The 12,750-nt window shown below is 39.5% G+C and overlaps 1 protein-coding gene across 1 annotated transcript in view; it reads left to right on the top strand.

Moving 5' to 3' along the window:
* LOC108575685 overlaps positions 1 to 9,553 on the top strand; it is a 34,265-nt gene extending 24,712 nt beyond the window's left edge. Inside the window, exons 2-7 of the mRNA XM_017938553.1 lie at positions 4,547 to 4,862; positions 5,891 to 6,166; positions 6,237 to 6,469; positions 6,832 to 7,098; positions 7,181 to 7,430; positions 7,508 to 9,553. Of these exons, the coding sequence (XP_017794042.1) occupies positions 4,607 to 4,862; positions 5,891 to 6,166; positions 6,237 to 6,469; positions 6,832 to 7,098; positions 7,181 to 7,430; positions 7,508 to 7,680 (1,455 nt within the window). The 5' untranslated portion in view covers positions 4,547 to 4,606 and the 3' untranslated portion in view covers positions 7,681 to 9,553. The remainder of the gene's footprint in view (positions 1 to 4,546; positions 4,863 to 5,890; positions 6,167 to 6,236; positions 6,470 to 6,831; positions 7,099 to 7,180; positions 7,431 to 7,507) is intronic.
* The last annotated feature ends 3,197 nt before the right edge of the window (positions 9,554 to 12,750 follow it).

The raw sequence follows: 12,750 nt of genomic DNA, 5'->3' as shown, positions 1-12,750 counted from the left end.
AACGCGGTATTAATTGTTTCTGGAACAGTCGATCGATTGTCCATGTTTAATAAAAGTTTCTCCTCTTCCGTTGCAAAATGTCCTGCATACAGTGTTAAAAAAAAAAAAACAACAACATGACGTATTTCCATAAATTGGATGGATAATTTGTTTGCTCGGGATAAGAGACGGAGAGAAACTTTTCCCGATCTAATTAATTCAATTATACATAGTATCGTATGTCAGTTTAATTAAATTGGAACAGAATTAAATGTAATATACGTACGTACAAAGTGTGCCTTCCTTTGACAGGTTCCATTAATTTTACCAATTTCTACGAACCAGTCCCTCGTCGAGGGAAGAAAAAAGCGAAAAAGAAAAAAAAAACAACGGAGAAATGTAAATAAGTTTCATTAGTTAAATGGAAAAGGATATTTCGATTTTAAAGTGAATTTACTTTTCTTTATTAAATACAACGTCCGTCAGGGATGAAAGGTTCGCGATTTAATATTTGGAAGAAATGCGAGATTTCGGCGGCGAAGTGGTGGCCTGGACTTTGTAACCCAGGAAGAGAAAGCGCGCGGGTACCCGAGGGTACCATAAACTAAGCCCTTTTCCCCGGAAAGTCGAACGAGGGGGCTCCAACGGTTTTTCGGAGCAACGCGGAGAGGACACTTTGGAAATAGCCGTCGAGCGAGACGGACACCGAAGCATTTAGCAGTCGCTTATCACTGTACTTTAATACATTTTTGGTTAATACCCTATCCTGTGTTAGATTCACTTAGGTTGTGCTGACATGTTCATTTGCAGGTTTTACTTTCCCTCCCCTTCTCTCCCCCTCGTCGCTCATAGTTCCTCCATTAACTTTCTGTCAGAAATGGTTTTTTTTTTCGTTGAAGGGAAGAAAAAACTGGAAGTATCATCGATACGATATTGTGTCTCATGCTCTTTAGACATGCTTGGCTGATCGGGAAATGTACACCCATGGTGTCGTGTTACAAAACACTCCGTCATCTTGCAAGAACGACGGTGTTTGATTTCAATTTTTTGCGAGTTTCGGAAGGCTGATCCGTTGTGCTGCTAATGTTTGGTCATCGAAAAGCTTGCATCAGGGGAATAAGTTGGATTCACGGTTTTGTGTACAGTTTTTGTTGGAAAAGAAACTCGATATAATAAAATATACAATATGTAACAAAAAAGAAAAAAATATTAGTGTAATACTCTAAACAGAAAATCTCTCTCGATTTTATATTTCACTGAGAAAAAGAAAGAAGAAAAAATCAACCACAATTTCCCCCCTCTTTTTATTAATTTTTTTTCTATCTCAGTTCTTGCCCTTTTTTATTCGCAAGAAATTATTTCTGCACATTGTACGTCGCATGAAAGAAGGAGGAAGAAGGAAAGACCACAAAATGACCATCGACGTGGCTCGTTGCCCCGAAAAAAAAAAAAAGAAAGAAAACCCTCGTTAAGGTTAGATTATGGTACAATAATAATCCAGCGTTATCGCGAAACGCCATGAAATTCTCGAGGAATTCTCTTTAAAGCGTATAAAAGGGAGAGAAAAAGTGAAGGGAAAATATTAATTCTTTGCACAGTGATTTGTGTAGAGGCGAAGGGGAAGGGGCGTGCACGAAATTCCCCGATTCTGGTGCAACGATAAAGCAGAGAACGGTTATCTAATCTCTCTCTGGTGGGCATAAAGTGTACATAGGTGAGCGTGCCGCGTGCATGCAACGTGCTCGTTAATCGTGCTCCTTGATGCAAGGACGGGAGAACGAAAAATGCAGAGGGTAGAGAAAAAGGGGGGAAAAAAGGCAAATCGATCCAACGAACGACTGCTGAATTGTCTCGCGTGCCTGCAAATGGCTCACACACACTCTCTCTCTTTCTCTCTCTCAGTTTCTCTCTGATCAATCTTTTAATCGCGCTTTGAATACGCTGCATAAACGTTGTACGTGCGTACCTACGTTTCTCGTATTGACTCTTGCAAAGTACACGTATTTTCTTTGTTCCTGTTGGAAAATTGAAAAACGTTGTAACGCGTCGTAATGAGTTTGTATATGCTACTATGTTTTTCCTGCTGGCATCTGATGGATAATCATATGGTGCAAACATAGTTTTGCTAGTATCTCAGTGTTACGTTCATAGTATCACGTTTCTTCCGCTAGTGTTTGAAGGACAGCTACGCTGTACCATAATTTTAGATTTTATACTAGTATATCAATAATTGGTTCATAGTGTCATATTTTCTCTGCTAGTATCTAAGGCAGGGGTTCCCAAAGTTTTGCCTAGTGTAAGGGCGATGCGCCTAGGCAACGACCGCGGGACCCGAGCCGCAGGGGACCCTAGACAAGGAGCAGCGCAGGCGCACCCCCCACCCCACGGCTTGCAGAGCCCTAACGGCCGAAGAAGCATATAAAAACGGGAAAAAGGGCAGCGGCCCACACATTATCGTACCTAACCATCGACGAGCGAACCAACGTCATTTTAATATCTGTCGTTTTAAACCCCTTGTAATTCTTTACTCTTACACTAGGTGGGCCAAATTGTAAATTCCAAAATATTTGGCGGACCATTAAGACAATGAAATAGATACAATCTATATAATAACAAGATATATTACATATAAAATTTAGTATATTTTTAACTGAACAATGTTTAATTATAATATGATAAAATTTATTTAGTTATTTGTAAAAATGTAAATTATCTCTGTAAATTCAGGATCGCGGCTGATCTGCCATCGCGGGCCGCATTTCTAGTGTTTGCGGGCCGCACTTTGGGAACCCCTGATCTAAGGGACAAACACGTAGCACATACCACTATTTTCTACAAGTGTTACGTTTCTTCTGTTACTTTCTGCAGGACGTTTTCTCTGCTAGTATCCGAGTGAATTAAGGCGAAAGTGGTGTAAGTGAAGAAAAGCGATTTCTAGATAATGAGGGATAAAGTAAAAGTTATGTAAAATTCAGGAATATGAAAGAATGTTAAATCTCTTTTATGTGAGCCACTGTATAGTTATACCTTAAGCTAGTAATGCCATTTTGCCTTTAAAATCAAGTGTATATATAATCATTTCATTCAATATTCTTCTGACTTACACCGTTTTCGTGCGAACCAGGAAGGTAATTATTATTAGACGTAATAGAAAAGGGATCTGTTTGTTGAGGTAGACATTATGTTTCTGCCGCTTCATTAATTATCAAACAAATTATTTGGAAAAAATGTATAAAACGTGGTTTACATTGTTATGAATTTAAATTGAAAAATAATAATAAGCATGACACAGAAACTTTGTGGATAGCGATGACGTTAAGCTCTTATTCATCGCTCACTTCTTCTTCGAAAGCCAGAAGTCATTTATCTCACACCAAAGTCTGACTTACACCATATTTGCATATAACGTCCGTGCCATTCGAGTGGGTGGTTCTTACTTATTTTGCCGAGAAATTAATGAAGATATCCTTACATCATTTCTGCACAAAACAGAAGGAAGGTTAATCTTTCGAGATGTGGTGTTAACTGAAAAAGGCAAAAAATTGACTTACGCCACTTTTGAGTTAAACGGCTCAAATATCTAAATACTTTATTCTCAGCTAGTATCTCCAATATTTCCTACTACTTACTTCATTATCCTCTTAATATCTGGACATTCCCTCCGCACAGTTGCTACGCCATCTACATACTCCTCGAGAATCACAATTCCCACTTCAGTTTTTTAAAGGGGTATTCTAGTCTAGACTTTTCAAAGTAATCGATTTTTTTGACATTTTCTGAAAGTAGACATTTGCAGAAGTATAACTGTCGAAGGATTTTTCCGAATTCGTAAAATTGACGAGGTTATAGATGGTTAAAGAAAACGATATGTAGCCCGTAGTCGTAAGTATACCATTCTCGTGTAACTGGTATGAGAAACTTCAAACGCGTTTTTCTCCAAACTATGTTTTTCTAAATGGCCGATATGATATCTCAAGTTCTACTTGTCCGATTGACTCCAAATTTTACGTGCACCTTTAGTGGACGTGCCGTTAGCGTCCGAACCAGAATTATGCTAAAATATATATTTTTCTGAATTTTATAGCCTCTGAAAGACGAAAAAAAGTCGAAGAAATCGATATTCAAAATTCAAAGTGGCACCATTTTGTAAATTTTCACTATTTTTTTTTCATTCTGGTTCACACCATAATCACATTCGTACTAATCAAGAATCCTTTTGATTTTTTCATTTCGGAAAAACAGAATGGGCGGAATCGTGTCAGCTGGTAGGACACTTTTTTTTTAAAGGGACCGCACTGAATGATATATAATTCAGACAGTTTTGATTATTTTCACTTGAAAAAAATTGTGAACTTTCTTAAAACATGAATAAATATGTATGCAAAATGCCGATACCGAGAAACTTATACTTTTCTTACAAAAAATTCCCTAAGAAGGACTAAAAAATAACACTCTAGACTAGAATACCCCCTTAAATCGAGCCACCGAAGATCCTCTAATGCCACACACCTATTGTTGTAAACGAATGGACCATCTGAACAACGTGGCTTTACTTCCACTTTCCCAGCAAGGTGAACGGAAAAGAAAAACCGCGAAGCTGGCTGGACTAACGGGCTGCGTCTCGACGATGGTCGACGACGAAGAGCAGCAGGAGCTACGTTGCACAGGCAGTGACGTCGAGATCGAGGAGTACACGGACACCGAGGAGTCGCCATATGTCACTTATCAGGCTGGCGATAAGCTGTTCGACACGGACAGAGCGGCCTGGCAAAAATTCAGCTTCGTCGCTACTCTTCTCACCGTGATCGTCTCGATCACGTTTCTGATTATCACCTACCCTCTTTATCAGGGGAGCGTTAGCAACGTTTCCAACGCTTACACAGGTACCCAGATCAATGACGATCACTGATAAATCCCTCTGTGTTGATACAGAGGGATGATCGGAGTCGTCGAAGGTAATTAGCCGGACAATATTTTCCTTTCGTATCATTTTTAAACAGATGCTTAGCGTTGTCTCGATGAGAGTGTGATTACGCGAACGAGCAATCGAAATGTTCAACGATAGCAATATTTATAGTGACTCTAAATCATATTAGCTACCGGGTGTCTTTGGAGAAAAGTACGAGAAAATTTAGAAATGGCAACCTTGCAACAGAGTAAACGTTCCTTCAACCCTTTGAGACTCGATATACAGGGTGTTTCAAAGCATGTGGGCATGACTATAGGTATGGATTCAGTGCGCTGAAATAAGAAAACAATTTTCATAGAAATTGTTCGAAGTGGGCACACTGCCCTCGGCTAGAATGCGAGCTTCCAAACGTCATCACTGTGCGGGAGGGACTGGAAAGACTTAGGTCAGAAGGTGTATATATACAAATAGGAGCCTTTATGAGGACTAGCGAGAATCTGTGGTTAGTCCGTCCCTCTGGTGGCAGAGCGTAGAAGGGTCGCTACAGTTTGAATTCACCGACAGCTGTCTTGAATACGATGTCGCAGTTCCTCGACATTGTTTACCGGTGTGTTGTAAACCAAAAACTTTAGGTGCCTCCACAAATAAAAATCCAATGGATTTAGATCAGGTGATCGTACTGGCCAATTAATTGGCTCTTCACGACCAATCCACGGCTATAATTCGGAAACAAGGTCATATCGGGTTTATACGAACTTTTTTTCTTATTTTATCGTACTGAATCCATCCCTCAAGTTACGCCCACGTGTTTTGAAACACCCTGTATAAGAAGAATATGTTTTCAAGAACTAAAGGTGGTTCCGTTTCCAACCCAGGTAACCACTGGTAAAATTAATATGAAATAGCGGTTTCGTAGCAAAACCACTTGGAAGCAAACGGTTGAACGTTATTCATATTTGTAACATGTCAGTTCTGTGCGACGCTTACTAACCTCCTCCGCAGGTCTCCTCTTCACTGCTTTCACCTCCACTATCATCCTCGGGCTGATATGGTTCGTAGCTGGGAGAATATCACCACCGCCGCCTCTGATACCAAACAGCATGAGAATTAAGATCCCGCGATGCGATCTGTTTAAGATTAGCGCGATTTACGCCCTCTCTGGCATAGTGATCACTCTTTGTCTGGATAGAGACAGGGTTCCTTGTCATCTTCAGGACCCCATCAAAGGGATCACTCTAGTCTTCTCCTTGGTTTACTACTTCTTCTTCTGTCGCAAGAGTAAGACCTCGATATTTCACCAGCTTGTCGAACAATTGCCAATTAAACTGGCTTTTTTTCTTTTTTGCAGTGATGAGCTTGCAGAGGATCTTCACCACCACTACCATAATTGGCGGTCTCTTCTTCACCGTCGACTATGGCCTCTGCGACGAGTTCAGGTGTAGGGGAAGAGAGGTCTCTAGCCACACGACGTCTACCAGAGCCTCCTGGGGCATCAAGGCGATTTGGACCTTCGTCTACGTGGGCGCATTGGCTGCTTTTGCTATGTTCTTCACCTTGTTGGAGGGCTACTATATTACCGAGGTGAATATTTGACACGTTCACTGCTACGTTGGTCACCTGTGACCGGAGATTGTTTCCTCGATGGAGCTACGGTGGCCATCAGTGACCGGAGTGCCTCAAACATTTAGAATAATTAAAATAAAATGAATATCGTCGACTAAAAATTTCGAACATCATAGCTAACTGTTCATTATTTTGAATTTTTTAAATAATAATATAATATTACGCTTAGAATAATAAAAATTTTCTTGTGGCCTCCTAAGAGCAACCTGTAAATCTGGCGTGGCATAGAAGAATCGAACTAAAGAGCGGGTGCAAAGGGTTGATATTTGTGCGACAAATTTCAAAGGCGACGTTAGTTCTAAGGAAATATCATGTTGCAGCAACAGAACATGTGTCAGATAGTGGCTAGCCAGCAGAACTCGTTCTTGTACACTGTGTCGAGACTGGTGTCCTCCAGGGACATACGTAGACGAGGATCCGAGGAAGAGGGTGGCCGGCTGCTCCACGTGACCGACCCTGACCCCACAGTCAAGCCAAAGCACATCCCGAAACCACCAATTCTGGAAACACTGTTCTACATCCATCTGATAGCCTTCTTCGCCATTCTGTCTATGTGTTGGATAGACACTGTGCCTGGAATAGGCAGGGTACGTGAACAGACTTAGTTCATGATCCATCGTTATAACCATTTATTGTCACTGAAATCATCTGTTTCCATTCAATCTTCAGGGTCTATCCCCGATGGAACTGTATCGTACGGTAGAACACGGACTCACCTGCCACTTCAAGAACCTAGACAGCTGCTCAAACATCTCCACCCACGGTTGGATTTTCCTGATTTCGTACATAGTCTTCTCCGTCTCGATACTGAACTTCCTGTCCATGTCAGAGAGTGCAGTGTTTACTGTGGCTGCAACCACAGCCTCTCTGCCCTTGTCAGGCATCTGGTGGAGCATCTACAAGATGGATATCCATGGTGGTAGGTGAAAAAATAGCTCTCACGGTTTGAGAGAAATTCAGGATTTGAACGAGGAATTCTTCTGGTTTCAATTCTAGGATTCATCATATGGTCGCCTGAAGTGACAGGGGAGCTGATCTGTGCAGTTTGCGGTCTTCCTGTTGTCTTGGGGGCTCTGGCTCTGCTTGTTAGGTTCCACTTTAGGGACACACAGCCCACGTACTTAACTATGCAGCCACCGGACGAACAGTGCGAGCCCTCTCAGAGATGAACCAGCCAACAGGAATAATTCATAGGTGTCCACGAGAGGATCCCCTCCATCTTGGAAATCTCACAAGTAACCCTGAAGTGTGACTAGATCTAACCTAACCGTTTTAGATAAATTCATTGAAGTGTTGCACAATAAGAGGGGAACGCAAGACCGTCGATGTTTTATAGCAATTGATATAAGATGTGTACAGAGACGACTCTGGGATCGATTTCTACCACCGGGTGATCTCATTAATCTCCCACTCTGACCTAGATGTGATCGTCTTTTTGCTCAGTGTCCTCTCTGGACACGCGGGTAAAAAACTTTCCCGTACAGTTGTGATAGAGTTTAGCAGTGGAGGAGGGGGGGTAATATCGATTATCTTGTGCACACATACGCAACACAGACATGTGGACAAAAAAGAAAGAAAAGAAGAGGAGAAGGAAGGAGAGAGAAGCGATCGATGTTTCCTATGTATTTGCCAGCGCGAGCAATTTGTCTAGCCACACAAAACGTTATTGCCAATTTATATTTTATTTTATATATATACACAAACGAGATGTTTCATATTTTTCGTGTGAAGAAAAAACAAAAAAAAAAGAAGCGAAACTAGTACAACATGAGAGAGAAAATATTCGTGTGAGTGTGAATGTGAGTATAGTTCAGAGAGAGAAAGAAGAAAAAAAACGGCAAAACTGCGAAAAATATTTTGTAAAGTCAATCAAGAACGGCAACCAAAGACAGAAGAAACAATAATGGTACCGGCAGCCTTTGGTCGCCCTGTTCGCGAATATGTATTTCGCGAAGCGTCGTTGTTTGCAATACGACGGTTCTATCGAAGATTCTGTGATTCAACCTCGGTGCACGTGTAAGAATCTAGTTAAGCGCAATACATTTGTCAAAAATGATAAGAAGAAACAAAAAAAAGAAAAAATACAAAACGACGGATTTTTCAGTATTACAAATAGAGTATAAGCGTGAATGCGTAACCGTGTATGTTTGTCGAAGCGCAATTTTACATGAGCAAGATGGCGCACGAAAAGAAAACTCGATCTAGTCAAAAGAGAAAATTCGCTTGGGACGATCCCTCTTTTATACTTGTACGAATTTTTTTATTCGTAGAAAAAGAAAATCAATGACATTTTCCGATTATTTACCGCGATTTTTAGCGTCTATTGGCGAATACTTTTCTGCACTGAATTTGCTCCGTATAGAGTGTCTCTAAAATAACGAACCAAGATTGACTCTCCGACCATGAAAAATATTCTAAATTGTGAAATATCGATTTCTATGGGCAGTTACACCATGGAAATTGGACGAAATACTTTACATACGCTTTCCAGCGGGTAGGCACAAGTACTTAACCAACAAAACTTAGTTTAATCTAGCCTTTTAGGGGAATCTTACTTATTCTAAGTTAGAATCCGATATGGTAGACTCTATTACTGTCATTCCAGCTCCTCCTTCTCCCCGGACTGACACTCAAAGTCCCCAAGAGAAAACAAAAAACAAAAAATATTGTCGCGTGAAATCAAAATTTCGAGAAGTTGTAAAATTCGTGCCAAAAAGAAAACTCAGAACAAAAAGCAACAGATTCGAGTCCAGGACTCGTGCAAACGATTATTATATAGTTACTTAAATACTTATTTAGACACGTATTATACATAGCGTCATGTACACATACAAAAGTATCGTGAGTTAAGTGTAGTTTGTTGTTGGCGGATGTCGAGACAGTAGAAAAATAAGAGTATGAAGTATCGTTGTTGGTAAAAAAAAAAAAAAAAAAAAAAAAAAATGAAAATACGTCAATCATGTTCTCTTACAGAAGCTATATATACGTCCACGACTTTTTTTACACCGGTAATAAGCGTTCCAAAACGTAATTATACCAGGACCCAGGAAAAAATGGCCTTTGGGTGTCCTCTTCCATGAAAATTAACGATTTACGTATACTTTGGAATTTTCAATTTCAGGGTTTGCTTTACAATGTGATTTTATAATTTGAAGAAATTTGTGACGAAAGGTAGCCAACCAATATGGCTGCCATGGCGCCAATTTTTTCTTCTTCTTAGTATAGTTTATTATCATTTTAAGTATATAGTGTTATTTATTAGAAGATGTTCGTTATTTCCATCCATTGGCAATTTTTCCTTAAAAACTAACGAACTAAATATTTCACGTGGTCCCATAAAGGGATATCCATGGAGACTCTGCCATAGACCACTTCTTTCCCCAGGGTCCTGCCATAGCAATTACAATAATAACGACGGAACAGGAGAAACAATAACGAAATGTACTACTACTAATACTATATATTATTACACCATAGTCGACAGCATTTAATCGTATATAATATATATACATACGTATATAGGAGCCCAGGAAAAATTTGAGGGACCAAAGCCGGGAAGAGAATCGAACCCGCGACATTCGGGTCAGCAAACCGCGACTCTACGCCCATAGCTAAGGTGCCCTCTTCATTTCTTCCTTGTTATTGCTCCTTTTGATAGGTATGGGTAAAAAAAAAAAAAAATGGTGCCACAAGTGTGAAAACGTTTAACAAAATATTTTACAATATGTCTCAACACAACTTTAGTACTTTAGCGCAATCACACATTACATAGCAACTCGTACTCGTTCAATGACCGCTCGCAGTTTAGTTGATAAATACATTAATATAAATAATCAAACAAAGAACAATAATAACTGTCGGAGACACCCCGAGCCGGAAATAGGGTGGTCGAAAAATTACTCGAACGTTTCTACATTCCCGCAAATGTTTTTACTTTCTACAAGACTGTGATCGCGTGGTTTAAGCGTCGTTCGCCGAAATACATGTCCGGTGGTTCTGTAAAGTGTAAGGACTCGTGTTGCCCTGCCCGATTCTTGCACGTTTCCCGCGCGAAACTGACCGGGGAAAAACCGTAAGTGATACATTTCAAAACAATCTGGGATATGTAACGCAACAAAACATTGCTTGCATTCCCAGGTAGTTTCGTTGCGTTTTTTGTTTTTTTTTTTGCACATACTCTACATCTTCTTTTCTAACAAAATTAAACATAAGCATTAAAAAGTGCCATATCCATGAAATAAAAAAATATTTTTTTTATAACTTTTCGCAAATTTTCTCGTAAGTGAGAAAGAAGATAACCGACGACCGACGTGTCTAACACGTCATTCCAGCACAAGAGGTTAAGGTGAAGATCCTAGTGGGCCGGGGTCATAGAGTTGCGTGCGATATTCGGAACGGATTTTCTTACATAACCAAATAGTGGTAACACAATTCTTACATACATATATGTATATGTACATGTTGGGATTATCGGGACTTCCATACCCATCAAAAAGAACAATAATAGCGAGGAAATAAAGAGGGCTACGTGAATAGAGTCTCGGTTTGTCGGTCGGATGTCACGTGTTCGATTCTCCCGCTCGGTCCTTCTTTCAAATTTCTCCTCGACTCCTGCATATATGTTAAGGTCGTGTTATACATATTTGCCAAAGAGAGAGAGAAAAAAAAAAGAGAGTCAGTTTCAATTTGTAACTTTCTTAAATCGTCGAGGAATATTTAAACCAAGTTATATACACGTACACACACACACACAAACAAAGAAAATGATTCTAAAGTTTTTTAAGAGAGGTTATACTACGCTTAGAGGAGGACAGAAATAAGAAGAAAAACAAAAACAACAAAAACAAAAAAGAAACCGAAGGTTGTTTTCTCAAATCAAATTTATTTTCAGCGAATCATTTTCATTGTGCGATTAGCTCTGATCAACCCTTTCAGGCCCATCCCTCGAATTATCCGCGCTTGTTGTTATTGCCAAACGTTGATACGAACAACTTATAGAAATATATATATATATTACATACATATATATTATGTATACAGCTGGGCTTCTGATAGTGATTTATTTTTTTAATCAAACGATCTTGACCTCGAAGGGTTGACTTTTCGACGAAAAGAAAATGGCGACCGGCCGGAGAACGAGGTTAAAGTGAGGTTAGGAATGCTTTCTTTTCCGTTGCGTTCAGTATGACCAACAAGAGGAAAGAACGTTATGGGATTCATCTGGTTGGTTATACGGTTGAATATTTTTATAAGAGAAGCGTAGCGCACGAGTTCGTTAACATAGTTAATTAACAGGATTAATTAGCTCAGTAACGCGAAATGATAATGAAGAAAAAAAAAAAGAACATCGTGTGTACTTTTCGCACCTCTTTCAGATAGACGCTTTATCGACAAAGAATAAAAAAAAAAAATAGAAACTTGGAGAAAAACTATTTACCAGCGATCAGCAGTGCCGTATATACATATACATACACGTATATATATACATATATTTATATACTGGGTGTCTTCCCCGTGAATATGACGTTAACTATGACATTCTGATAGTAGCTCTTGTACAGTAGATACTTCAACCCCTAGTCTGCCGAAAAAGTTCCCCTTCCCCCTAATTTGGTACAGATAAAAATCAGGAAATTCGATAATTTGGAAAAATCTTGTGTTTCGGGTTTTCACGAAATCTTTTTGGCAGCATGGTGGTTGGGGCCCTCGAACGAGGAGAGTTCAAGGATTCGAAGACAAGATGTGACGAAAATTAATCACCGTTGAGTCCCAATATTTTGAAAAAAAGGATTTGGGAATATTGCAAATCGAAAAATTCGGAATTTAAAGTTTCTCAGAAATCGCGTAGATTTATCTTTTCAATTTTGAACGTTGACATTTCAACAGTCTCCCCTTCGACCGTCCATAATTTCCAAATTCGAGAAACAAAAGTGAATGCACATCACAGTCGTCGATGATTTTTGAACTCGTAATTACGCTCAATATATTCACACTATACTCGACAATTATTATGTACCAGATTGTAAATGTGTTAATACATACTACATATACATACATGTATAATTATATATAAAAGAAAAAAGCAAATTTCGTGGAACGGAGCTTATCACCACCTCCACACCAGTCGTCGAGTCTCGGATTAACGAGATCAATTAAGTCTCTGAAAGCAACCACCTGCTAACGAAGTTAATTATGCACCAGCCAGAAACTCATTTGAAAAACCCTTCTGCTAATTTCAA

This window comes from Habropoda laboriosa, unplaced genomic scaffold, assembly GCF_001263275.1.
Source record: "Habropoda laboriosa isolate 0110345459 unplaced genomic scaffold, ASM126327v1 scaffold295, whole genome shotgun sequence".
Lineage (NCBI taxonomy): Eukaryota > Metazoa > Arthropoda > Insecta > Hymenoptera > Apidae > Habropoda > Habropoda laboriosa.
This window is presented reverse-complemented; position numbering and strand designations above follow the sequence as displayed.